Source organism: Psammomys obesus, unplaced genomic scaffold, assembly GCF_907164565.1.
Source record: "Psammomys obesus unplaced genomic scaffold, mPsaObe1.curated_primary_1811, whole genome shotgun sequence".
NCBI classification, from domain to species: Eukaryota; Metazoa; Chordata; class Mammalia; order Rodentia; family Muridae; genus Psammomys; species Psammomys obesus.
In genome coordinates, this window is record NW_026585580.1 from 15,110,704 (window position 1) to 15,134,238 (window position 23,535).

At 44.0% G+C, this 23,535-nt stretch overlaps 2 protein-coding genes across 3 annotated transcripts; one reads left to right on the top strand and one right to left on the bottom strand.

Moving 5' to 3' along the window:
• Positions 1–1,995: 1,995 nt before the first annotated feature.
• Mitd1 (microtubule interacting and trafficking domain containing 1) lies at positions 1,996–10,802 on the bottom strand. Its single transcript, XM_055607205.1, has 7 exons — positions 10,577–10,802; positions 7,889–7,990; positions 5,834–5,970; positions 4,951–5,037; positions 4,210–4,325; positions 2,632–2,692; positions 1,996–2,471 (listed from the first exon to the last, which is right to left on the bottom strand). Exons 1-7 carry the CDS (start codon positions 10,725–10,727, stop codon positions 2,376–2,378), a joined length of 750 nt encoding a protein of 249 aa, XP_055463180.1. The 5' UTR covers positions 10,728–10,802; the 3' UTR covers positions 1,996–2,375.
• Positions 10,765–22,555, top strand: Mrpl30 (mitochondrial ribosomal protein L30). 2 transcript variants are annotated; one of them, XM_055607218.1, is made up of 5 exons: positions 10,846–11,003; positions 17,666–17,742; positions 19,389–19,469; positions 21,509–21,655; positions 21,861–22,555. In XM_055607218.1, the coding sequence occupies exons 2-5, from the start codon at positions 17,692–17,694 to the stop codon at positions 22,062–22,064; spliced, it is 483 nt and encodes a 160-aa protein (XP_055463193.1). In that variant the 5' UTR covers positions 10,846–11,003; positions 17,666–17,691; the 3' UTR covers positions 22,065–22,555. The 2 variants fall into 2 exon arrangements, with proteins under 2 accessions (XP_055463202.1, XP_055463193.1); XM_055607227.1 differs by lacking the exon at positions 19,389–19,469 and having other exon boundaries at positions 10,765–11,003.
• Positions 22,556–23,535: the final 980 nt, after the last annotated feature.

Sequence of the window (23,535 nt, forward strand, 5' to 3'; positions counted from 1 at the left end):
AGTTCCACATCACAGTCCATCATTGAAAGTTAGAGAAATGCAAGGTAAAACTGGGGCAGAGGCCATGGGGGGCTATTTACTGGCTTCTCAGCCTACTCTCTTACAGCCCCCAGGACCACCAGCCCGGGGTGGCACTGCCCATCCTGACCTGGGCCCTTCCACATCACCCAAAAGAAAACACCACAGACTTGCGCACAGGCCAGTGTGGTAGGTGCATTTTTCTCAGCTTGAGGTTCCTTCTTCCCAAAATGGCTGTACCTTGTATCAAGTTGACATAAAACTACTAAGTACCAGGTCTCAGCATGCAGCCCTAGCCAGCCTAGGACTTGCTATGTGGACCAGGTTAGCCTCGAACTCAGAGATCTGCCTGCTTCTGCCTCCTGAGTGTTGGGATTAAAGATGTGCGCCCCCATGACGAGTGATTCATAAATTTATTATCTTGCATCTGGCCTTCTATTGGGTCCTTAACCAGAGTGAATTCGCACTTCCCAAACTTCCCTGCTAAAATGCCTTTCTTCCTATCTTCACTTTTCCAACTTTCTCATACTCCAAACTTTTTCCGAGACTTCCGTCACTGTTGGCGGCTTCTTACGTCTAATCCATCCCTACACCTTCCTTCCTACAGTACCGGGTATTCACTGAGCACACACTATAAACCACGCACTGCCAGCCACTGTTTGTGAACTGACAGATTTAGTAAATCGGTGTTTTCATATAACAGGCCAGAATTAGAGTAAAAATGTTTTTTTGTTTTTTTTTACGTGGAGCATACATTTATTTAGTTCAAAGCTGCGCCTTTTCACGGAAGGCTTCCACCTGTCAGTCTGTAGCTCATGGTAGTCTGCTGCCCACCTAGAATGAACCACTATGTTACCTCAGGTAACAGCAGTTTCTGATGCTCTTTACTGAGAGCATCAGGAAACCGAGTATAGGCTAAAGTTTAGGAGAATACTGAACACTAAGCTTGTTTTGAGTCCTGAACCAGACTCCCAGGCACACCAAGCCATGCACTATCCAGCTGCTCCCAACTCTTGTATTTAGAAGGCAAGATGGAGAAGTGTGCTTGAGGAAAACGATTTCAAGAAAGGAGTGGCCAGCTGCATGAAATACTCCCGACAGGCTGGCTATTACGTTTCAAAAGTGGCCATTAGAAGAGGATGGGGATTAAGGAAGGATGAGAGAATGGAGAAGTGGATATGATCATGACCATCATGAAAAGGTCACGGAGCCCATTCTGTATCACTAGTGGATGGCGATAACTTAAACAGCACTTTAAAAAGTGCTGGGTGTGATAGCACACATCTGAACCTCAGCATTCGGGGGCTGAAGCAGGAAACTACCATTCTGAAACCAGCCCTTACTGCAGACTGAAAGCCAGGCTTACCACATGTCCACAGAGTTAGGTGGTATAACGGTTACTTCTGACCTTCATGGCCTCCCTGCAGTGCCCGGCACAGCAGCTAAGAGGGAAGTGAGTAGAAGCAAGAACAGGCGGTGAGGAAATGCAAAACCAACTCTAACAAGTTTTGTTCATGGAAAACAGAAAGGGCAGCAGCTTGCTGGGGATGTGCTGTTGGCTCCTCTGACTAGGACTGGTCTCTTGGGATGGGCAGGTTGTCTGAATCGGCAGAACTATCTTAGTAGTTGTCAGAATTGACAACTATCTTACAGTGCTTGCTTGTGGTGCCGGAGATGGAAGCCAGGACCGGGCCCATGCTAGATACAGTGCTGTCCTCTGAGATTCATCTTCAGTCGCATGTACACTTCCCTCTCGCTATTAGGCCCTCAGCCCTCCTGTCTTACAGGCACTGTAGACTGATCTTCCTTCTGGAATTCCAAGAGCAAGACTAACATCCTCATAACAACTGGGCAAGACTTGCTGAGCTACCCTCCAGCAACCAGAAGCTGGTGAAATCTTTCAGTTAACTCCATGACTTAAATAGGAACACTGTGAATCGACTGAACAGCATACTTACAGATGAGTAGATCCAGAAATCATAGAAATGTAAACATTTATTGTTAAATTCATACATTATAAAAATACGCTCGAAGTAAATAAAAAGAAGGAACAAACCCAGTGCTTTCTTGCTGTGGTTTGAATGTATCCCCAAACAGTTCACGAGTGAGAACCTTGGTCCCTAGTACATCCCTGCCGAGAGGGGAGACCTCTGAGGCGGCTGGTTCTGCCTCACAGGCTTTGTTATAGAAGCCTGCTCCATTTTGTTGCCATGTGGAATGCCGAAGGAGGCTCCTCCCCAATGCCAAGGCCTAAACCTCTGTTCTTTATACATTATCCAGTGTGTGGTATTCAGTTATAGCAACGAAAACGGGCTGAGATCACCTAAAGCAGAAATGTTCACTTAGGTTATTACACGTCATATTTTTTTTGTGTGCTTGTTATGGAAAATGTCCACTGTTGTTTCATGACACGGCCTCAGGTCTAAATCACAATATCCAAGAGAAAAACGACCCTATGAAGAAAAGAAGAGTACTATTAAAAACAACACCCACAAAAAGGTAAGCATGACATTTCGTCTATAGCGCCAGCTACTCTGGAGGGTAAGGGCCCAGGCGTTCATCAAAACAAACAAGGAAACGGTGCTCACACTTGATCCTAAGATCATATCCTACCTGTGGTTTCTTAAAATAATCAAGTCCCCTTCCAATTTTAATCATCCATCCATTGTTGAACCTATTGAAATGAGTGCACAGTATTATATTCAAGACATTTGAGTCAGAAAGTTTTCAAAGCCAGAGTTGGTTAAGAATCAACAAGATTTCCCCCTAAACCAAGAAATGCATGAGTTGAGTCAAACTGGGGCTAGTCCAGAGCTGAGTCCAAGGAAAAGGAAAAGCATCAAATGCCATCAGCTAACCCGGTTTAGGTGAGAAAGAACGTAACCATTACATGGAAAGCTACTTTTGAATCTCGGCTTGCTCAAGCTCTTCTCTACTAATAAGTGGTTTGCAAAGCATCACAAAGAACATGGTAACGTTCCAAAGGTGCCTGTGATGGCTCTTCTGGTTGTCAACTTAACCACATCTGGAATTATCTAAAACTCAAATGGCTGTGCACACCTTTAAGAGATTTTTTTTCTTTAATTAAACTATTTGAAGTGGGAAGACCCACTTCTTACCCAGATTCTTTGAGGTGGGAACATGCACCTTTAATCTGGGCCACACCTTCTGCTGGCAGGAGATAAAGGTCATAGAAGAAGGAAGCTCTCTCTCTCTCTCTCTCTCTGCTTGCTCTCCCCCTGCTAGCATGTCCATTCCTTCACTGCCATTAGAGCCCACTCCTTCAGGATTCCAGTGGATAGTGAAGCCCAGCTGAGACATCAGCCTCGTGGATTGAACAACTCATGGTTCTTGGACTTTGCATTGGTGAACAGCCATTGTTGGATTAGCTGGACCACAGCCTGTAAGCCATTCTAACAAATCCCCTTTAAACATATTTGCTGCCCTGACTAACACAGTGCCACTATGCAGAGACAGCGGCTAGGACCCCATGGGCAGCCCAGACCCTCACCTCTGCTTCAGCAGCAGCAGCCCTGACATCTGTTTTGCATAGTTAGCTTCTAATTAACCTTTGTTAGAAACAGGCCTCTGTGCGGAAACATATGAAAATGACTATGCTAAAGGGAAGGAAGGGATCACTGAAAAGCTGAATATCCTGACAGCACACTGCCAGAACATACCACCAAAGCCACACCAGGTAAATAGTAATTTCGATAGGAAAGGAATTACCTCCTACCACAACACTGGCTATGGTCTGCACAAAAGAACTTCCCACATCACACACAACTCCTAAATATTATTTGATTAAGAATTAACTAACTTAGGGCTGGAGAGATGGCTCAGAGGTTAAGAACAATGGCTGCTCTTCCAAAGGTCCTAAGTTCAATTCCCAGCAATTACATGGTGGCTCACAACCATCCATAGTGAGATCTGGTGTCCCCTTCTGGCCTGCATGTGTACATGCAGGCACAATACTGTATAAACAATAAATAAATCAAAAAAAAAAAAAAAAGAGAGAGAGAGAGAGAATTAACTCACTCTACAAAGTAAGCCAAGGTTTCTTGTCTAAAATGTGAAGTACTAAATTTGAGCTTGACTTGAAGTTTAAATATTTAAATATGTGTATATAATTATAGTACGTTAGAGTTTTTAAGATATATCTCAGCTATGAAAAAGATATCATACACTAACCTAATTTCTCGGTCATGTATTGACGAAGAATAGCTCACTTCCAACAGCACTCCATGACTTCTGAGGGACTGTTTTATTTCTTCTAGGCCAATACTTTGCTGTGTGTTCCCAAAACCCTATTGGTGACATGAAATATAATTTACTGCCTCTAGTATTAATAACTTAAATAATCCATGAGCTATACAATAAATGCTACAGAGATATTAAACAGAAAAGATTCTATATTCATTTCAATATTACTGTCTCAAAGGAACAACTGAGGGATGGGTAATTCCTTTTTTTTATAGTTTTTATACAAATAGTTGTTTTCCTAATGTGAACATCAAACACATCCCTCTTCTCTTACCCTCCCGCTCCTCAGGACACAGGCAGGCCACCAGGCACCATGCTCAGCTTCCTTAAACTTTAGTAGTGACACTCAGCCATCCACATGGGACTACCTACTGCTCAGACTGACCTCGGAGATTATAATTACTCGGATGCACTTCTCCTTAATCTAATCCTGACACACGCAGTGAGGGACAGAACTGTCCCTACGCAGACTACACAATCACTGACAAACTACTCAAACTGGCTGAATATGAGGTCAACACTCTCAAATCAAATGCTTATGAAAATGCTATACTTGGTACTGCACGGTGAGTTGCTCCCAAGGAAACACATCTGGCTGAAGGGCTGGGTCACGAAACTGGTAACTGAAAATGCTAGGTTAAGTAAGGATGAGGTTTTTCAGATACCTACTTCATCCCCGGAGGTGAGGAGGTGAATAGTTCTTACTTTACACGGCTTCTTAATGAGCATCTCACAAAAACGGAGGAAGTTATAGAGCTGAAAGGGATTAGGATGGATTAATGCTGGCGCCACAGTTTCCTCTCAGTGTCCGGCAAGAGCCCACTCTCATGAGCTGGCTGGAGAAGTGGACTTCGGAGAAGGAAGAACCTGAACACCAGCAGAAAGAGCTGGACAAAGTCCGCAGCCCATCATTACCAAGCTGTACCAGAGTGTCTGCGGCACGCCCGGAAGAATGCTGGGTGGGGTGGGGGAGCCCCCAGGTGGGGCAGGCTCCTCCATCCAGTGGAGCTTCTTCAGGACTCACCGCTGAAGGGATGGATTAAGTCAGTTCAACAGTGTTCCACAGGAAAGCATCTGAAGAGCCCCAGTAGAGCAAGTTACAAGGAAGTTTTACATTGAGGCTGCTACAATACGTTACTGGGCACTGTGCACAGGGAGGAGATAAGACCCTCACTCCATAAGCACCGCATCCTAAATGGAAGAAGCTAGGCCTAATAAAACTATTTCAAAGACCCGATTTTAGGAGACCCTTCCCCAGCCACACACTAAAGCCCGCAGACACCAGGGTCCCTCATTTAAAGTGATGCAGTATCAGCCCAAACTCACACACCCCCTCCCAGGTGCTTCACATCATCTCTAGACTAGCAATGCTACCTAATACAATGTAAGCGCCCATGTTGTCGTTATACCATCATGTTTGTGTGTGTGCGGCACAGATGGATTTTTAACAGCATTTTTGACCCTCCACCGAATCCATGGAGACCCACAAACACAGACGGCTGACTGTGCATTTCAAGTTACATTTCTCTACATTCTAGCGCGTTCCACTCACCTGATGAGTTTGTCTGATGTACGGGTCTTCTATCCAAACCTCCGTAACTGTCTCATGTAGATATTCTTTAAAAAGGGACTCGTAACTGAAACCAGTTGCATTCTCTTCGATTTTAATTTGCTTGTGGTACTTTCCATCTATAAAACACAAGCCACAGCTGTGTGACCAGTAACTGCTTTAAAAATTACACCTTCAATCTTTTGTGTGTGAGCAAGCATGCGGGTGTAAGTGTGCCACAGAGTATGTGTGAGGTGGGGGGAGGGTGTCAGACCACAAATTGCGGGAGCTGGTTCTCGCCTTCTGCCATGCAGGGATTGAACTCAGCTCTTTCCATTTGCTGGCAGCTGCTTCTACTCACTGGACCCTCTCACCAGCACCTGTGAACACAGGTGCTACACTGCTCACAGTGATTAATCAGGATGACTTACAATCTTTTAAACTTATTTGCGCAATAGCTATGGCACGCCTACTCTATATCATGCTCGTGGCAAAACGTCTCCTACACATAGGGAAAGAAGACAAAAATACCATTCCAAAGGAGATCCCTGCCTTCACAGAGGCTAGGCAAAGGGAGCACCCAGCTGTTTCTTTTTTTCATTAAAAAATTATATTTTATAATATGTATGACTATCTTGCCTGCACTTATGCATTTGTACCACATACATGCAGTCTTCGTTCTCAGAGGGCACAAGGGAGCCTTTGATTCTCCAGAACCAGGGTTAAATGGTTGTGAGCTGCCGTGTGGGTGCTGGGAACAGAACTCGGGGTCCTCTGCAAGAGCAGCCAGTGCTCTGCTGCGCAAGCACTCCAGCCCACGAAAGGTTACTTGGAAAAGGTTTCTTCAGGAGAGGACTGATGGTACAAAGGTGTGGCTAAGACCCTGTCAGAGTGGGCAGGCAAGCCGTACTCAGTTGCCTCTGCTTTCTCTTCTAGGCTTGCAATTTCCAATAGCTTATACTTCCATGGCTAAGGCGGGGGTTGAACAAAAACAGTACAATGGCCTTTAGAAGCAGTTCTTAGCACTTTAAGAGTGTTTCCTTAAAATGTTGCCCAGGCTGGCCACAAACTCCTTACATAGCTTGAATTCCTTATCCTTTGGCTTCAACCTCCCTAGTGCTGAGACTACAGGTGTGTACCACCACAGCCCGGCTGAATTTTTATTTTTTTAATTTAATTTAATTTATTTCTTGTCTCTTGGTTCTAAGGCTTTTCACTTGCTTGCTTATTTGCCTGTTTCTTCTGGTTCTGGGGCTTGAATCGAGGGCCTTGCACATGCTAAGCATGCTGCACAGTATTTTAAGCAGACTTAAAACACCTCATGCTATGAGAACCAAAGTTCTTATAAGATTGTGCAAAATCAAATCAAAACAAAACAAAACAAAACAAAAAAACCATGTCAGCAGAGTTCCACGTGTGTCTGTGTTTCTGCCAGAAGCAAGTGGGGTTTTGCCATCAAGGAGCCAACTATCACTGAATGAGCGAAAGTGTAAGTGGAAAGTCAGAAGGTGGCCACACCCATCTACACATGTGCTCATGAGCTGGGAACTCATCCAGAGGAACACCTACCTTACCTAGAATCATTAGGAACAGAAAACTTCTGAAAAGCTCTGATTCACAATATCTGAAAAGCCACTGGCATTTTCTTAGCTATTCTAATCACTTTCATCTTTTAAGGAAACACAGACCCAGGATCCATATTCAATATTCTACTACAATATTCTCAAACTGAGGTCCACACATATACTTTACAGTGATCTATGAATAACTGTAAAAATGGCCAAGTTTTCCACAGATGCTCAAAGGATGTCTGAATCCCCATGTTCCAAACTGAAAACCAGACACTGTTAAGAGTAACTTCTGTATGAGAGAGAAGAAAACACAGAGCAAATCTATTAAGCTCCCAGGTACAAGTGGCACAGATCACACATCAACAAGCAAGAGTTTTGAATCCAGGGCCTCAAAGAGTGCCAGACTCTAAGCCTCACCATGAGTCACGGTGAAAAAAAAAAAAAAAGTCAACAAACAAACCACCACCAGGAAAAAGAAGCCTTTTACCTTCTTTTTCTTGATCTAAGTATTTCTTTATATTTTCTGCTCTATCCATGTAGCCAGAGATTTTTGTTCTGAGAGTACATCTTTTAGTGGAATCTTTGGTGCCTATGAATAAAAACAAAAAAACAAAACAGGGAATTTTCTCAAGTTTCAAATTGGCTTTTCTATTTAATCCAGCAATTTGTCAAGTTTTCCACAAATCCCCTACCTTACAACATACTCAAATTCAGCATACTTAAATGCTGGAGGACAATCATTTTCATCCCAAGCACCCCAAACAGCTCAGGTTAGGATCAAAGCTTCAACACTGTGCATCTCTTCCTAAATACCCGTAGGTTGGAAACAATAACATAACTAAAAGATAAAACACCACTTACCAATTATCAGCTTTTCTTTTAGGCCTCCACATTATAGTTAATGCTCAATTTTTTCCCCAGCTACCAAAAAATAAAAATAAAAATAAAAAAAAACAACAATCCAAACAAACAAAAATCCCAGTAAGTCATTTTTCATAATATTTTATCAATAAAGCTCACCCTGCCCTAACCCCCAAACCACATCTGGCTCTCTCCTTCCTTTGACATTAACCGTAGTTTCCTAATTATTTTTTAATTTCATTTTTAAACACCTCATGTGTATTTGTGTACGTGTCGTGTTGGGAACTGAACCGAGAGCCTAACAGATGCTAAGCACACGAGGGATGACTGAGCAAGATCCCCAGGCCCCTGAATTCACTCATATCCAAGATGGCATTAGTAGAGCTGGAAAATTAAACCCTTCCACAAACCTTAGTTGTCTGTTATTTTGAGTTGTCTGCTGTATTCTCATGAGTAAAGTAAATTTCTGCATTTGGGGCAAAAATATCAGAGACACAAAATGCCCTTCTTGGTGGGTTCACGCTTGTGTGTCTTGTTACTGATTATAACATCAATTTTTATCATCTGGCCAAGGACTAGTTTAGATTTTTTTCTAGCCATCATTATACTCCTTCACAGTTAAAACAAACAAACAAACAAACAAACACCCTTTCACCTCTCACTTTAGTATCTGTTGATTCTCCTTGCTGGCAACAAGCAATTCATGCTTACAAAGCAGCGTTTTCCCCACCATCATTTGTTTTTTTAATCTAGACATATACTCACTTATTTACTGATCAGTATTGGCTTGTGGGTATTTCTGTTACCCTGTGGTACGCAATCCAACACCATTGTATTTTATCAGCTTTGGCTCTGATGTGTTTCATGTTGGTCCTTTTGTGCTGTCAACATTGTCTGAGCACTTTTGAATTCTTCCTTACTGTTAGCTTTTGCAAGGTAGTTGTTTTAACACAGGATCACCCTATGTATCCCAGACTGGACTGGAACTACATAGCCTATGCTATTCTCAAACCTGTGATCTCCTTACCTCAGCTGCCTTGGTACTGGGATTACAGACTGTGCCACCGGGCTGGGCCTGGCACACTTCCTTACTTTTGATGCATTTTTCAGAAACCTGTTTCTTGTTATAGAACAGCAGTTTGGGGACCGTCCTACCTTAACTTCTAGGCTCTCTCAGCCAGTCCAGCTAGAAGCTCATGTAGGTTTGCTAACATGCATACTTTTAAAGGCATTTTTTTGTTGTTGTTTCTACCTGACTGCATGTGCACTTTAAAACCCAAGTTATGATGATAACTTTGACCTAGTAAAGTTCATTCCAGCCTTCTCCCTTTCATTACCTTTAACTTCCTTGACTACGTAAAAATATTTTCTTCACTTAATTGTAGGGTACACATAAGGAAGTGTCAGGATTCCTACCCCATACCAGAGTGAGAAACAAATTTACCAACTAGCATACAATTCTTGCATTAGTGGAGATGTATTTTCCCTCTTTCTTCCTATTTTTTCTTCCCTTGAAAAAGAATCTCATGGATCCCAGAGAGGCTTCAGATTAGACTAGCATCCAAGAATGACCTTGAACTTCTGATCTCCCTGCCTCACCTCCCAAGTGCTGCGATTATAGATATGCAACACCACACCATGCCCAGTTTTATAGAGATTCACTTTGATTCCTGAGAATCAAATCTAAGCTTCTGAATAGCTAGAAAAGCTGAAGCCAACTGAGCTCTATCCCCAGACCAGTTGCCTTCTCCCCATCCTTCTGCATTTCGACTGAGGAGCTCAGAATATTGTCAGTCTGTTGTTTTATTGTTTTAATAAATCAACATGATGTATCTATCAAATGCCTTCTACATCAGTATGTTTATGCCTTTAGAACAGTGATATATATATATGATCATATGGGAAAGGGAGAGACAGTTTCTTTAGTGGTGTAGTTACTGGTAAAATGCACATGTTCCTGTAAACAAACTTCCACCCAATGAACCTCACTGGGACATAGTTGCGGTGAGGGCAGGAAGGAGAGAGAGAGGGAGGAGGAAAATCATGTCGCAAACTGAGAAAAACAAAAAAATTCATTCAAACGCAAGACCTATCAAGGCTTGTATCTTATATTTGGTTATGCCCTTTACGTTTTAGAATAGTGACTTATGCGCCTTCGTGATAATATCAGTCTATTGTAAAGGCCGCCACCTCTGCTGTCCTGCAGAATATGAGAATATACCTTCTGATTTGGAATGTTTCCTGGTAGTTAAAAAGTTTCGTTTTCTCAAGGATCGCTCAGTCCCAGACAGAGCGGAAACCGAAACCAGCTCACCTTTCAGAACCTGCAGGAGCATGTCAATCCCCTCCTGGTAACACACCAGAGCCTGCTGGTACCGGGACTCTGCATCCAGCTCCACGGCCCGCTTTAGCACCGCCACCGCGGCGGTGCTGTCGGAATCCGGCCCCAGGCTGGACTTAGCCATCGCTGCCACAACTCCGGGCTCCGCAGCCTCTCCCAGGGGCTGACCCCCTGCGCGTCCAGGAAGCGCCCATGTGACACCACTGCGCCTGCGCCATCTTCTACGGCGCTTTGTGAATGGGAGCCACAGAGCGGGAGCGAAAAATATCCCTCTCCAGGAACCAAAGAACTGTACGCCCTGTGACGGCAACGGCGAGCTTTGAGTGCCGCACTGAGTCCTCCCGCCTCCGTTCCGCTCCTTCCGGCTGCAGGACGTTCAGACTGGATACGGCGGTCCCTGGTGAGTGCGCCCGCGGGCGCTGAGGCGTAGTGGTTTTTCACGTGGACTCCCTCTGCAGATGCTGACCGATTTCCTTTTCCATGCCGAGTCGGAGGTCCCCGCGATCCAAAGCAGCCGGTTGTCACTTTATTCACGGGTTGCCTCGCCCTCTGAGAGTGTTAACTTTTGTAGATCTAGCCGTCCAAGGCCATTCGCTTGGCAGTGTCTGTAGCTTTTCGGTGCTTCTTTGTTTTATGTGAGACAGGGTTTCTCCGTATAGCCTTGGCTGCCCTGAACGCACTTTGTAGACCAACCTGGCCTTGAACTCACAAAAATCCACCCTCCTCAGCCTCCCAGAGTTACAGGCGTGCGTCACCGCATCCAGCTTCAGCGCTTTATTTTGTTTTAAAGAAGGCAAAACTTACTTAATTTTAAGAATACAGTGTTTTGGAGTTGCTGTTTACTAAAGACCATGATTTTGCAGGCTGCTTTGATCCTCACCAATCCAAGCTGCTGCTTTTGTGGCTAAGAGGCCTTTATGACGGCTGCCGACTACTTTTAGGCTCTGAGAATTCAGAGAAGAGAGACATTTGTTGATTTCAGAGATCTCGGTTGATTGCACGGTAAATTCTGTGTTCTGCATTTTCAGGAATGTCCACTCCCCGCTAGAGATATATACCTTGTCTCTTTAGAAAGAGAAAGAAATTAAAGAGCCACTTAAGAGCTGGTATTATAGTTTGGGGGTAAAGTTCCAATCATATTGTACAAAGCAAACCAAACAAACTCCAAAACAAAAAATTAAGAACAAAATGTTGGGGGTGAAGGGGAAAGAAAAATGGTTTTGACCACCTTCAAATTTTTCTGTGTCTACACGTATATTAACAGGCTAGAAAATGGAAATAGGTTGTGTTATCTCTTGATAAATAGCAAATGGCACTTCTGAGCGTGGTGTGTGTGTGTGTTGGGGGTGTTTTGCCTGTCGTATTTGTGCACCATGTGCAGGCAGTGTCCAAGCAGGCCAGAAGACCGTCAGGTGCCCTGGAACTGGAGTTACAGATATTTGTGAACCGCCCTGTGGTCACAGGGAATCAAATGTGGGTCCTCTGGAAGAGCAGCCAGTGCTCTTAAGTGCTGAGCCATGTCTCCAGCTCCGTTTTTTTGTTTGTTTTGTTTGTTGTCACAGTACAGAGGAAAGCTGTTGTACAGTAGATGGCAGTATAATTGCTTCCAGGTCCAAAAGTTATTTATCTGCTTTATTGAAACATAAATTTTTGAAGCTGGAGCTGCAGTTCAGAGCACTTATGTTGTGTATGTGAAGCTCTAGGTTCAGTCCCCAGTACCTACCACCCTCCTCTCCCACAAAAAACAAAAACAAACAAATAAAGAGCAGTTAGTTTTGATGGTGACATCTGCTTATAGCTGAAAATTAAACTTAGGCAGAAGTTTAGAGTGCAGAAGCTACTTTGAGAGGCGCGTCTGTGAACAGATCCAAAACAAAATAGAAAGTCCCCGTCTCCTGCACGGTGCTGTGTTTAGAATGGAGATGGCCTCTAAATGGTAAAGTAGCAAATTACAGTAGAACACAGTATTCAGGTGCGGTAGGGGCTGGGAGCGCTAGCAGCAGTGTGACTGAAGATGTCAAGCAGTTTGGTTGGGGGGTAGACCTTATTCTTCTGATAATGCTGAAACTGAAACAGTGTGAGGAAGAGCTTGTTGATACAGTAAGGTTTGAGACAAAAATTGAAAAACGGAAGCCAGGCCAGGGTCATTCCAGCTAGTCAGAGGGAAGAAGCTTTCCAGCATGGCTGGTTACAGGCCCTGCCGGAAGGTGGGCTACTCTGTGAAGAAGCAGGAAGGCAGCAGGAGATGGGGATGGGGCGGAGAAGGTTGGCAGTGAGGTGCAATGGCTTGGCAGGTGAGGATTAAGGAGTCTGATTTCTAACTTGGTTAACTGGAGAGACACTGAAGATGGTGCTGGATGTCGAACCCAGGTAGACCAGGCAGACATTCTACCCCGGAACATTCCTAGTCCTGGCTTTTTTTTTTTTTTAATGAATGAACTTTACTTTTAGCCAGTTTCAGGTTTGAAGAGAAGAGGTGAAGTTTAGTGTGGGGTTCCTATACCTTCCATGCTCAGGTTCCCCTTTTAAATCAGTTAGTGTAGGGTGCTCGTTGCAACTGCCGAACCAAATTCATACAACATTAACTTCGTTTGCCTATTCAGACAGATTTCTTTAGTTTTGCTGGTGTCCTGGTGTCCTTTTATATCCTAATCAGACACCAGTGTGGTGTAGATTAGGCATGATGATCATAGTTCTTGGGTTCCTCCGGGCCAGTGTCTCAGGCTTAGCGTCTGTGGTGACCTTAACAGTTTTGAGAAGTGAGGTGTTTGAAATGGACTGACGAAGTGTTCCCCACACTGTCTTGGTCAGGGTTGATACTGCTATGATGGGACGCTGTGACCAAAAGAAAGCAAGTTGGGGAGGACAGGGCTCATGTAGCACATAAACTTGGGCACGGAAGGGGTCAGGGCAGAAACTCAGCAGGGCTTCGGGCAAGTTGACATGAAATTAGCCAGCACGCACCAAGACCCTCACTAAGCGGTGCTTTTCCTCTTAAGTGGTTTATGTATGGCTAGGCTTTGAGGTGGAAGGCAGCGAATTACATGGTACTGTGTCAAGTGTAAGTCCTATCAACATGTTTTATTTTGTGATGGTTCCCACTATGTAGCTCTGGCTGGGATGCTGTCTGCTTTTATCACCATTGATCACCTGGTGGACGTAGTGTTTGTCAGTTTGTTCTCTGTAAAGGTGATTCTCCCCTTTTCTGTACCGCACTCCTGGGGAGCAGTCATTTATTGTAGCTCACACGGAAGTGATGAATACTCTTCTCTGCCTCCCTGAGGGGAAGCAAGTAGCCCTGTAAAAGAACAGAATTCTACAGAGAGCTCTATTTCTCTTTCCAGTTTATTTACGTATGTATGTAAGTGTGGACTTTCTCATACTTGTTCGGTTACAATTATAAGCTGATATTTTGTTATGTATTTGTTGGAATTGCTCTGGTTTGGCAATTGGGAGTTCTTTCAGTTATGTCTATGTCCCTTTATTATAGTTCCTTTCTGATTCTTCAGGTTGCAGCAGACTGTCAGCTGTTTCTTAAAGGAATGTAGCCATACTTTTTATGTCTATATTTTATTTGAGTTTCTTATGCCCCTACCTCCTTTCTCCACCCCAACCCCTCCAACACCCCAACACCAGGTGGAAGAGAAAGAAGGTTAGTGGGGAGAGAGGGAGCAGCTCTCTTTGGCTACTTTTGGCTGGTTAGGGTCATTGGGTTCCTTGGGGTGTGTCCAGTCTTCTTTTCAGGATATCTCTGACTTCTTCTCATCAGACTGCATCAACAGCACCCAGGAGCAGCAGGGGGGTGCTGCAGCAGCCTTCTTTCAAGCCCCCAACTCTGTCTTTCCTGGCATTTATTTCCTCTCTAGAGTTCTCAGAATTAAACTATCAGCAGCCTGCAAAGAGCTCCTCTCAGAGCCCGCATGAGGCAAATGGTCTGCTGCTGTGGACACTCTGAAGTAGCCCCATATCCCATACCTGAGACTAAAACAAAAACATGTTTAACAATCATAACTGAGTTTTAAAGACACCACAACTTCTACTACAAAGGAGCCCTAATGGTTCCTTTGAAGAGAGTGCTATTATAGCCCCTATCTGAGCACAGGGTGAGTTTGTTGCTGCTGGGTGTAAGTGATTTAGTTCCTTTCAGCAGAGTGAGCCCGTGTGCACATACATGCAGGGGTAGGCATTGGGGCAGCCCGGCAGTTGACTGGGTAAGAAGCCGTCGAGGGGAATGAGGCCGGGGAATCTTACAGCTCTGAGGGGCTATCAGTCAGTGCTTCTTTTGATTCAGGTTTCACAGAGCAAAGACAGACTAGTGATTGTTCAAGAAGTACAGATTATATCATTTTGTCTTCAGACATACGTTTGATTTTTCATTACATGTCCAGAGTTCCAAGTTCAGGCACAGTCACAAAAATAAAAGTGACAGCCAGACATGGTGTCACACTCCTGTAATCCTAGCACTCAGGGAGGCAGAGGCAGGCTGATCTCTGTGAGTCCAAGGCCTGTATAGTCAACAGAGTTGAGTTCCAGCACAGCCAAGGCTACACAGAGAGACCCTGTCTTGAAAACAAAAACAATGAACAAATAAAACAGATTTTATTTTTCTTATAGCCCTATAGCTCCAATTCAAAGAATCTAAAGAATGTTTCCACCAAAGCAAACACATTTGCTGTGTGATAGCCTGCTTTTAGGCTGGCAGTATTTGCAGTTTTATAGCATTCCAGACAAATAGAAAACATCTGAACTGGTCTTTATTTTTTTTTTTATGAATAGCAAATATTAATACTTAGCTCCTTTTAATTATATCCTTTCATTATCTATGCTATTAAGTAGGGAAAGTTATTTTAATCAATCTATATTACTTGCTGAGTTCTATTCCTCCAGGGGCATACCCTGTACAGTCCTCTATCTTTAAACTACATTTTTCAGAGTTTTAAATGTATTGTAAAAAAAAAAAAAAAAAGGCCTTAATCTGTTGTCAATTCTCCTGGCCAGTCAGAGTGTGTCAACTGTCTCTACCTTTACCCTGTTCCAACTGTACTGTTTGAATTTGGGTAGGGGTTGGTATCCCAAGAGGATTTCTGGAGTCATGGCCTCATTTAGAAATTCCTAACTTAGTGCTTATCAGAGTCGCCAAGGCACAACGAAGACTTCCAAGTAGGTCCAGATAAAGTTTATTTCCCCAAACTCAGAAGGGATAGCAAGTTTAGGACTGTCATAAAAAGACTCAGACATAATTTTCTCAGGAAAAGACATAAAATGAGCCATAATGCAGAAAGTGCCCAAAAATGCAACACGCAGAGACCAAAACTTAAAAGTGAGAGACAGAGTGACAACGATCACAGCATTTGGCTCAGCTTTGCTGGAACAGTGTCAAACAGCTATGGTGGCTTCACGACATTCACTGTTTTCAGTGGGTATAGCTGTGCCACGTCTCTGTAATATATCCGTGTGCATCAGTGGCTGTGGGAAGCTAAACACAGCCAGCTTCAATGCGTTATACTGGGACTAGACCAGCCTGCCTGCCTTTTTCTTTTTTGAAGAGTAACTTTCCTCTTCAGCAATGATCTGGCCTTTTCAAAGATTTTAAGCAGAGAGATGACTCTCTTCTGTGACAGACAAAACAAACAAGCGACAACAACAAGATCAGAGCGGTAGTAGAAAGCAGGGACTTTGCTGAATCCACACTGAATGAGTTGGATTTACAAATGTTGCGTAACGTGGGAAAACTGTGAGAAAGTAGCTTGGCATTTAATTAATTTAGCTGCTTGGCAGTTTTTCTGAGGTTCAGCTCTTCTCAGGTGACATCTTGGATGATTCTTTCAACTGTTACTTCATCGATATCACAAAAAAAGGGTTATAGACCTTATGAGCTAGAATCTGGTCAGGATGAAGTATAGCACTTACCCTTTCTAGGGGCGTGGAGCCAATATTTCTGACGTTATGTAAAATAGCTTACTTGTAAGATAGTTAGGAGGAAAATGGTTCACGTGAGTGTCTGCCCAAAGTGCACGTCCAGTTCATGAACCTCATCCGTCTGCTCTCATTGTGCATTAAGTTATTCCTGTTTCATGCCTATCTGAATAAATATAACTTCTTGAGGTTACAGAAGCAAAACAGAAGAACCATTTTTAAAAATACAAATAGGTAAGAAAGTGACCTCTGTGTGTGTGCGCTGTGCATAGTGGTGTGTGCGCATGTGCACACATGTATGTGGGAGCCAGAGACACCTTCCTTAGGCACTCCTCCATCTTATCTTTGAGACGGGCCTCACAGCCTGGAGCTTTCCAATTTAGGTAGGCCATCTGTCCAGCCTGCTCCGTGAACTTGCCTTTCCACTCCAGTGTTGGGGCTGTAGACTCAGGCTACCTTTCCTGGCTTTTCTGTGGGTCCTGGCTGTTTGAACTCTGTTCCCATGCTTGCACAAAAGTACCTTAGCAACCGAGCCTCTCTTCAGCCCCAAATGCTCATCTCTTTTTGTAAAAAAAAAAAAAGAAAGGAAAAATGTTAGTGATTTATCAAAAATGCATTGGACTGCTAGCTAGGAGAATTGGGTTGGAGTACATATACCTTTTTTTTTTTTTTTTTTCTGGTTTGCACCATGTAATCCAGGATGGCCTGGAACTCGGTCTTTCTGCCCCACCTCCCCAGCTGTAGAGTTACAGGCATGTGTCACCAGTGCCCATCTGTGCATAGTCTCTTAATGGCTGGATATCTGGGGTAAATGATGGCTCTGGAAGTCATTTTCCTCAACTGTGAAATAAAAGGGTATTTGGTTCTGATTCTGAGAGGTGGAATTTCTTCAGTCCTGTCTAGTTTCACATTTTTTGTGATTTCTCTGTCAAAGAAAAATGACCCAAATACTTTTTATACTCTTGACAAGTTTTGGTGATAGAAACCCCCATTCCTCAGTTTTGTGGAATGAATGTAGACTCTAAGCTCACTAGATAAAAATAGGATTGCTTAATGTATAATGACTGCCTATGGTCTTACCACTACAGAGGGGGGAATCTGCCCATTTGTAATGTATTTGACAGCAATCTGTTTCTTACTTCTTAGCCTCTGAAGAGAAGAATTGCTACACTATGGCTGGGGTTTTGCGCTCGGTATTTCAGAGGCCTCCAGACAGACTACAGGTAAGTTTTTTGTTTCTCATATAGCTAGGGCTGACCTCAAACTCACTGTGTAGCTGAGGGTAACCTTGAACCTGCCTCCACATCCCCAGTGCCCAGTTTCATGCTGGGAACTCAGAGCTTCATGCATGCCAGGCAAGCACTGTGCCAGCTGAGCTACATCCTTAGCCCAGGAGGTTGTTTTTTGTTGTTGTTTTTCCTCTCATTTTGATTACAAAACACAAAAGTAAGTTAGCCTTTTTTAAAGCTTCTTTTTATATAAGTTAATTGGTTTATGTTTGTTCTGTTTGTCTTGTGCTAGAGCTCAGAGCCTTGCAAACACAGGCCACACATTCTGCTTGAGCTACACCCCAGCCCTTGTATATTTCTGTATTATATGCTATTTTTCCTTAAGGATTTTCTACCACCAACCATCTTTTCCTGTAGGTCAGGCTGATTAAAAAGCTAATGCTGAGTCCCTTAGTCTCTTCTAATGTTACAGTTTTATGGGAAACCCTTCAATTATGAAAAGAGTACATCTTCAATCACAGGAGGTGAGGTAAACATAGAAAAAGCAGAAGCTAAGCCATCTCCTGAAGATCAGAGCTATGTTGGCATTTCCCTCCTAGCGGTTAGAGAGCACAGTGGGGTAAGCAATGCACACATGGAGGCCAGACTGGGCACAGACCCAGACATAGACTGGTTGCCGGTACAGACCAGCTCCTGGCTGTAGGGCTGGGACTGTCAGCTACTTCTAGTTAGCTTATGAATTCAGTAGGATTTCCTTTTTGGTACTTTGGGAACTTATCCCCTGGGAGGTTGTGTGTTTCTAAGCCACTGAAGTTGGATTAGAAGCCCAGGATCTCTGGCATATGAAAGGTCAGGCTCCCTCTCTTACACCATCCAGACTTCCTCTAGCTGGTGGGGTCAGCTCTGTAGTTCAGGGAAGGCTAGAAGAGAAAGGCTGTGTGGAAGGCCGTGGTGAGTTTCTATTTCCAACAGCAAGAGTGAAGACGAGGTGTGAGCTGCGCCTGATGGACTGTTAGGAAGAGCTCACTGTGGTTTTGTGTGTTTGATGCTTTTGAGAGAGTGTCATACCCTGTAGGCCGGCCCCAAACTTGAAGCACTCTTCTTACCTCAGCCTCTCAAGTGCTGGGATTACAGGTGTGAGCCACAACTCCTGCCTCATTTCAGATTTCTTTTATAGAATTTTGTTGAAGGTAAATTATTGCATGCCGCCCCATATAAAAATTGCTAAACCATGGCCCTCCAGGGCAGGTTCAGGGGTCATGACTTACCTTATAAATAAATTTTTTGAAACAGCCACTCCCATTTGTTTGCATAGCACCTGCTACTATGGTCATCCTGTGTTGGCAGAGGTGAGTCTTGGCAGTAGAGACTGAGTAGCCCCAGAAGTGGAAGTATTTGCCTCCGGTCACTTGGAGAAGGAAGTTGTCAACCACTGGCCTGGAAGTCTACATGTGTGTGCTTTTTGCTTTGCCAGCTATTAGTGCATAAATGAGATGTGTCTATTCAGTGAGGAAGCCGAGTTAAACATGGGCTATCGTAGATTAACGTCAGAGCAGAGCAGACATTTGTCCTCTGATGTCTGATAGCTTCGGATTTTCACACTAGAAAGAGTTCCAAATAACAAATGTTTTCTGCTTCAGACTGTGAAAAAAGGTATGGAATCTCTCATTGGTACAGATTGGATTCGTCACAAATTTACCAGATCAAGAATCCCAGATAAAGTAAGACCTGTTTCTTTTTAAAGATACCAGTTTTACAAATTGCAAGTTATTTGCAAATTCTTTGCAGTGTGTGTATGTGTTACATTGTGTCTGTTTGCTTGCACAGGTGTGTGTGCAGATGCCCAGGTTTTGTGTGGGGAGGTCTAAAAGACAGTTCTGTGGAGTCAGCTCTCCTAACGTCATGTGGCTCCTGGAGAATGGAGCTCAAGTCAGACAGGGCAGCAAGCACACACCCCCGGTGCTGGCTCAGCCTGCCAGTGCGATTCTTCTGCTGGGTTGCATGGGCACGCAGACGCAGTATAGACTGACAGTGCAGGATGGGGGCTGCTCTGCTCCTCGTCCCGCCAGCTTTCAGAGGGCTGGGCTCTTATACTTCTGGGTCGGTGTGTCCCTGCTATGGCTTTCCCTGTATATGTTGTGGTTTTTATTGTCCTGAGAAAACAGTGAAGCCTCCTTTTGAGGCCATCAGTGTGTGACTTCATTTTCACTTACTGTGTCAACTGTTGGTGCTTCAATCTCTGAGTTTTGTTTTATTCGTTGTTTGTTGATTTGTTGGTTTGTTGATTTGTTTTTAATTTTAGATAACATGGACTATGAGTGCCATTAATTTTTTTTTGTTTTGTTTTGTGTTGTTTTCATTTTGTTTGGGTTTTACTTGCTTTTTAATTAATTAAAATTTATTCTGTTAAACAGTTTTATTTTACAAAAGAAAATGATCAGAAAGTATGGAGGCCTCCTCTCTCCAACACACTCCATTTTCCCTGATAGTTGACATTCTGCACTGATACAGAGCAGCTGTTAAAATAGATGACACAGCACAGACGTGAACTGCAGCCACTGTTTACACACGAGCCATCTTCATGCTGTGTCTCCCTGTGGTCACTATTGCAGTGTCACATAGAAGCTTGCACTGCCCTAAATGTCACACGTGTCCCTCCTGTTAATCCCCACCCAGAACTTCTAAACCCCATCGACCCGTGACTTTTTACGCACTTTCTAGTTTTACCTTTCCCAGAATCTCCCATAGTTAGAATCATACAGTCTGTACATGAGGTTCTTCCAAAACTTTTCATGGCTGAGTCATTTCTTTACTCTTACGGCTGAGTAGCCGCCCTAGGGGCTTATACGGTTTCTGTGTTCACTACTGAAGGGCGTCCTGCTTGCTTCCAGTTTGGGGCAAAAGCAATAGTAATAATAAAGTAATGATAAGCTATACAAGAACTGTGTACTTGGTGTGGCTGTCGGGTGTTGGTGTGTTGTGTGGATATCTGGGAGCACAGTTGCATAGTAAAGAGCATTTAACCTTATCAGGCCTGCTGGAGAGGTGGTTTTGTTGGAGGGGAATGTTTCTTGCATATGTTTCCTCCTACTGTATTTTTATTTTATGTTTAGATCTTTAAATTTTATTTTCTACGTATAACTGCTTTGGCTGCCTCTATGTATGTGTGTCATGTGAGGGCCTGGTGCCTGTGGAGGGCAGAGGACAGCAGCAGACCCTGGGAGCCAGCCTGTGGGTGCCTGTGAGCACCATGTGGGTGCGAGGAACCGAACCCCAGTCCTCCACACAGCAGCAGTCACTCCTAAGAGATGGTGCGGAGCCACCTCTCTCCAGCACTCCTTTATGTGATAAAATATATAGGATAAAATTTCTGCCTAACCCTCAACTTCAGGTTTTGCATTCTTCAGCTCTGGGGAGATTTGTTTATGGGAACTGTGCTGCCTGAGTCCCATTCTGAAAACCTAGAGTCTGCGATGCTCTGCATTCTCCTGCTGTTAAATCCTTCATGTCATCTAGTTGCTCCTGCTCTTTTCAAAAGCTAAACAAACAAAACCTTCACCTATTTCTTCTTAAAGTCTGTAATTCTTAGACTGTCTGAACTATTCACTCTGAGGTTGAGGACTACATACAGATTAGGAAGGGGATCACTATGTGATTTTTATATGTTTGTGTGTGTCCATTTTTTTTAAGGAAAAGAAAATAGGCAATATATAAAAACTGTAAGTTGGAGGAGTTACCATTTCTAATTTTCCCTTTCTAGGTGTTTCAGCCTAGACCTGAGGATCATGAAAAATATGGAGGGGATCCCCAGAACCCTCATAAACTGCATATTGTTACGAGAATAAAAAGTACGAAAAGGCGTCCATACTGGGAGAAAGACACGATCAAGATGCTCGGGTTACAGAAGGTATGTAGTGGCGGTTCTGACAGTCATGCCGAGTCCCAGCTGCTGCAGTCTCAGGCCACACACTGTGTGTTGTTGCTTCTTATGTTTCAGTGTGTTGCTTAAAGTGGCCTAGTTAGGAGTTAGCTGAGAGAGGGTGCCCCTTCAGTTCAGTGTTTTCCTGAAATGGCGCCACTGCCTGGTCTGTGACGCTGCTCCTTGTTCACAGGCGCACAGCCCTCAGATTCACAAGAACATCCCCTCAGTGAATGCAAAGCTGAAGGTGGTTAAACACTTGATACGGATCCAGCCCCTGAAGCTGCCGCAGGGACTCCCCACGGAAGAGAACATGTCGAGCACCTGCCTCAAGAGCACTGGGGAGCTGGTCATGCACTGGCGTCTGATGCCTGTGGAACAGGAGACCAAGTCCTGAGGCCACACACTGGAGAGAAAGTGCAGGTACTGAGGAAACCGGTCTCCTTAAAGAGTGTGACGATCCCGTCGACTCCATTGACAAAAGCTGATGTGTGAGGCTCTCCTTCCTGTCCATGTGGACCTTGCGAGTTCTGATGTTATTACGTGGTTAAGTTCTCTCCCTTTGTCCCCTAAGAATTTTACTCCATCGTGGTCAAGAGTGGCATTGTTTGAACATCTGACTTTAGGCCCTAGCACTTTAACAATTGTCATTATCTTTTTTTTTTTTTTTTTTTTTTTTTTTGAGAAACTGCTTTCTTGGGGACTGGAGAGATGGCTCAGAGGTTAAAAGCACTGACTGTTCTTCCAAAGATTCTGAGTTCAATTTCCAGCAACCACATGGTGGCTCCCAAACATCATACAATGAGATCCGGTGACCTCTTCTGGCCTGCAGGCACACGTGCAGGCAGAACACTGTATACATAATAAATAAATCTTGAAAGAAAGATAGGAACTACTTTCTTACTGAATTCTCCAAATGTGAAAGGCTGTGTGGTAGTCAGTCCTGTGTTGCTGTAACAGAGTACCCAAGGCTGGGCAGCTTCTAGGGAAAGGGAGTTTATTTTGGTTCAAAGCACCGGAAAGTCCAGCTAGGCAGACACCTCATCAGGACCTCCTGCAGGATGGTAGCATGATAGGTGACATCACACAGTTTTTATGTCAGTGGTAGAAGTGATCACAAGCAAGGTAGGGAAAAGAACCAGGTGTGGTGCACACACCTTTAACCAGCACTCGGGAGGCAGAGGCAGATGGATCTCCTAGGAGTTGAAGGCAGCCTGGTCTACATACTGAGTTCTAGGCCAGCCAAGACTGTAGTGAGACCCTGTCTCAAACCAAACCCGAGAGAGCGGTTCTGGCCTCTGTAAGGGTCTCCATTTGCTGCAGAGAGAAGCTTCTTTGACTGTGAGTGCTACACTTCCCTATGGGTAGGGATAAGGGTTTGAATGCAGTTAGGAATTACAGTGCTCAAGTAATGTGGCAGGAGAAGGTGCTCTGAGACCTAGGCCCTCGCCATGGGTAGCTGCTTAGGTAATACCAGGCATGATTCTCCGAGTCCAGTGAGGAGATAACTGACTGTGGGAGTAAGTCCGCAGCACAACTCCTGCACATGAGGCTCAGACAACATTTTGGAAGTGGGGGCAGAAAGGTTGTGAGAGCCAGAGGACAAAAAAGTTTGCTATGAAATTTTGTCTCTTAGAAATGATAGGGAAGGGCTGGAGAGACGGCTCAGAGGTTAAGAGCACTGGCTGCTCTTCCAGAGTCCTGAGTTCAATTCCCAGCACCGACGTGGTGGCTCATAACCGTCTACAGTGAGATCTGGTGCTCAGGCACACCTGCAGGCAGAATACTGTAAAAATAATAAATAAATCTTTTTAAAAAAGAAAGAAATGATAGATAAGCTACACCCACAATACCTACGCAATGTGTGG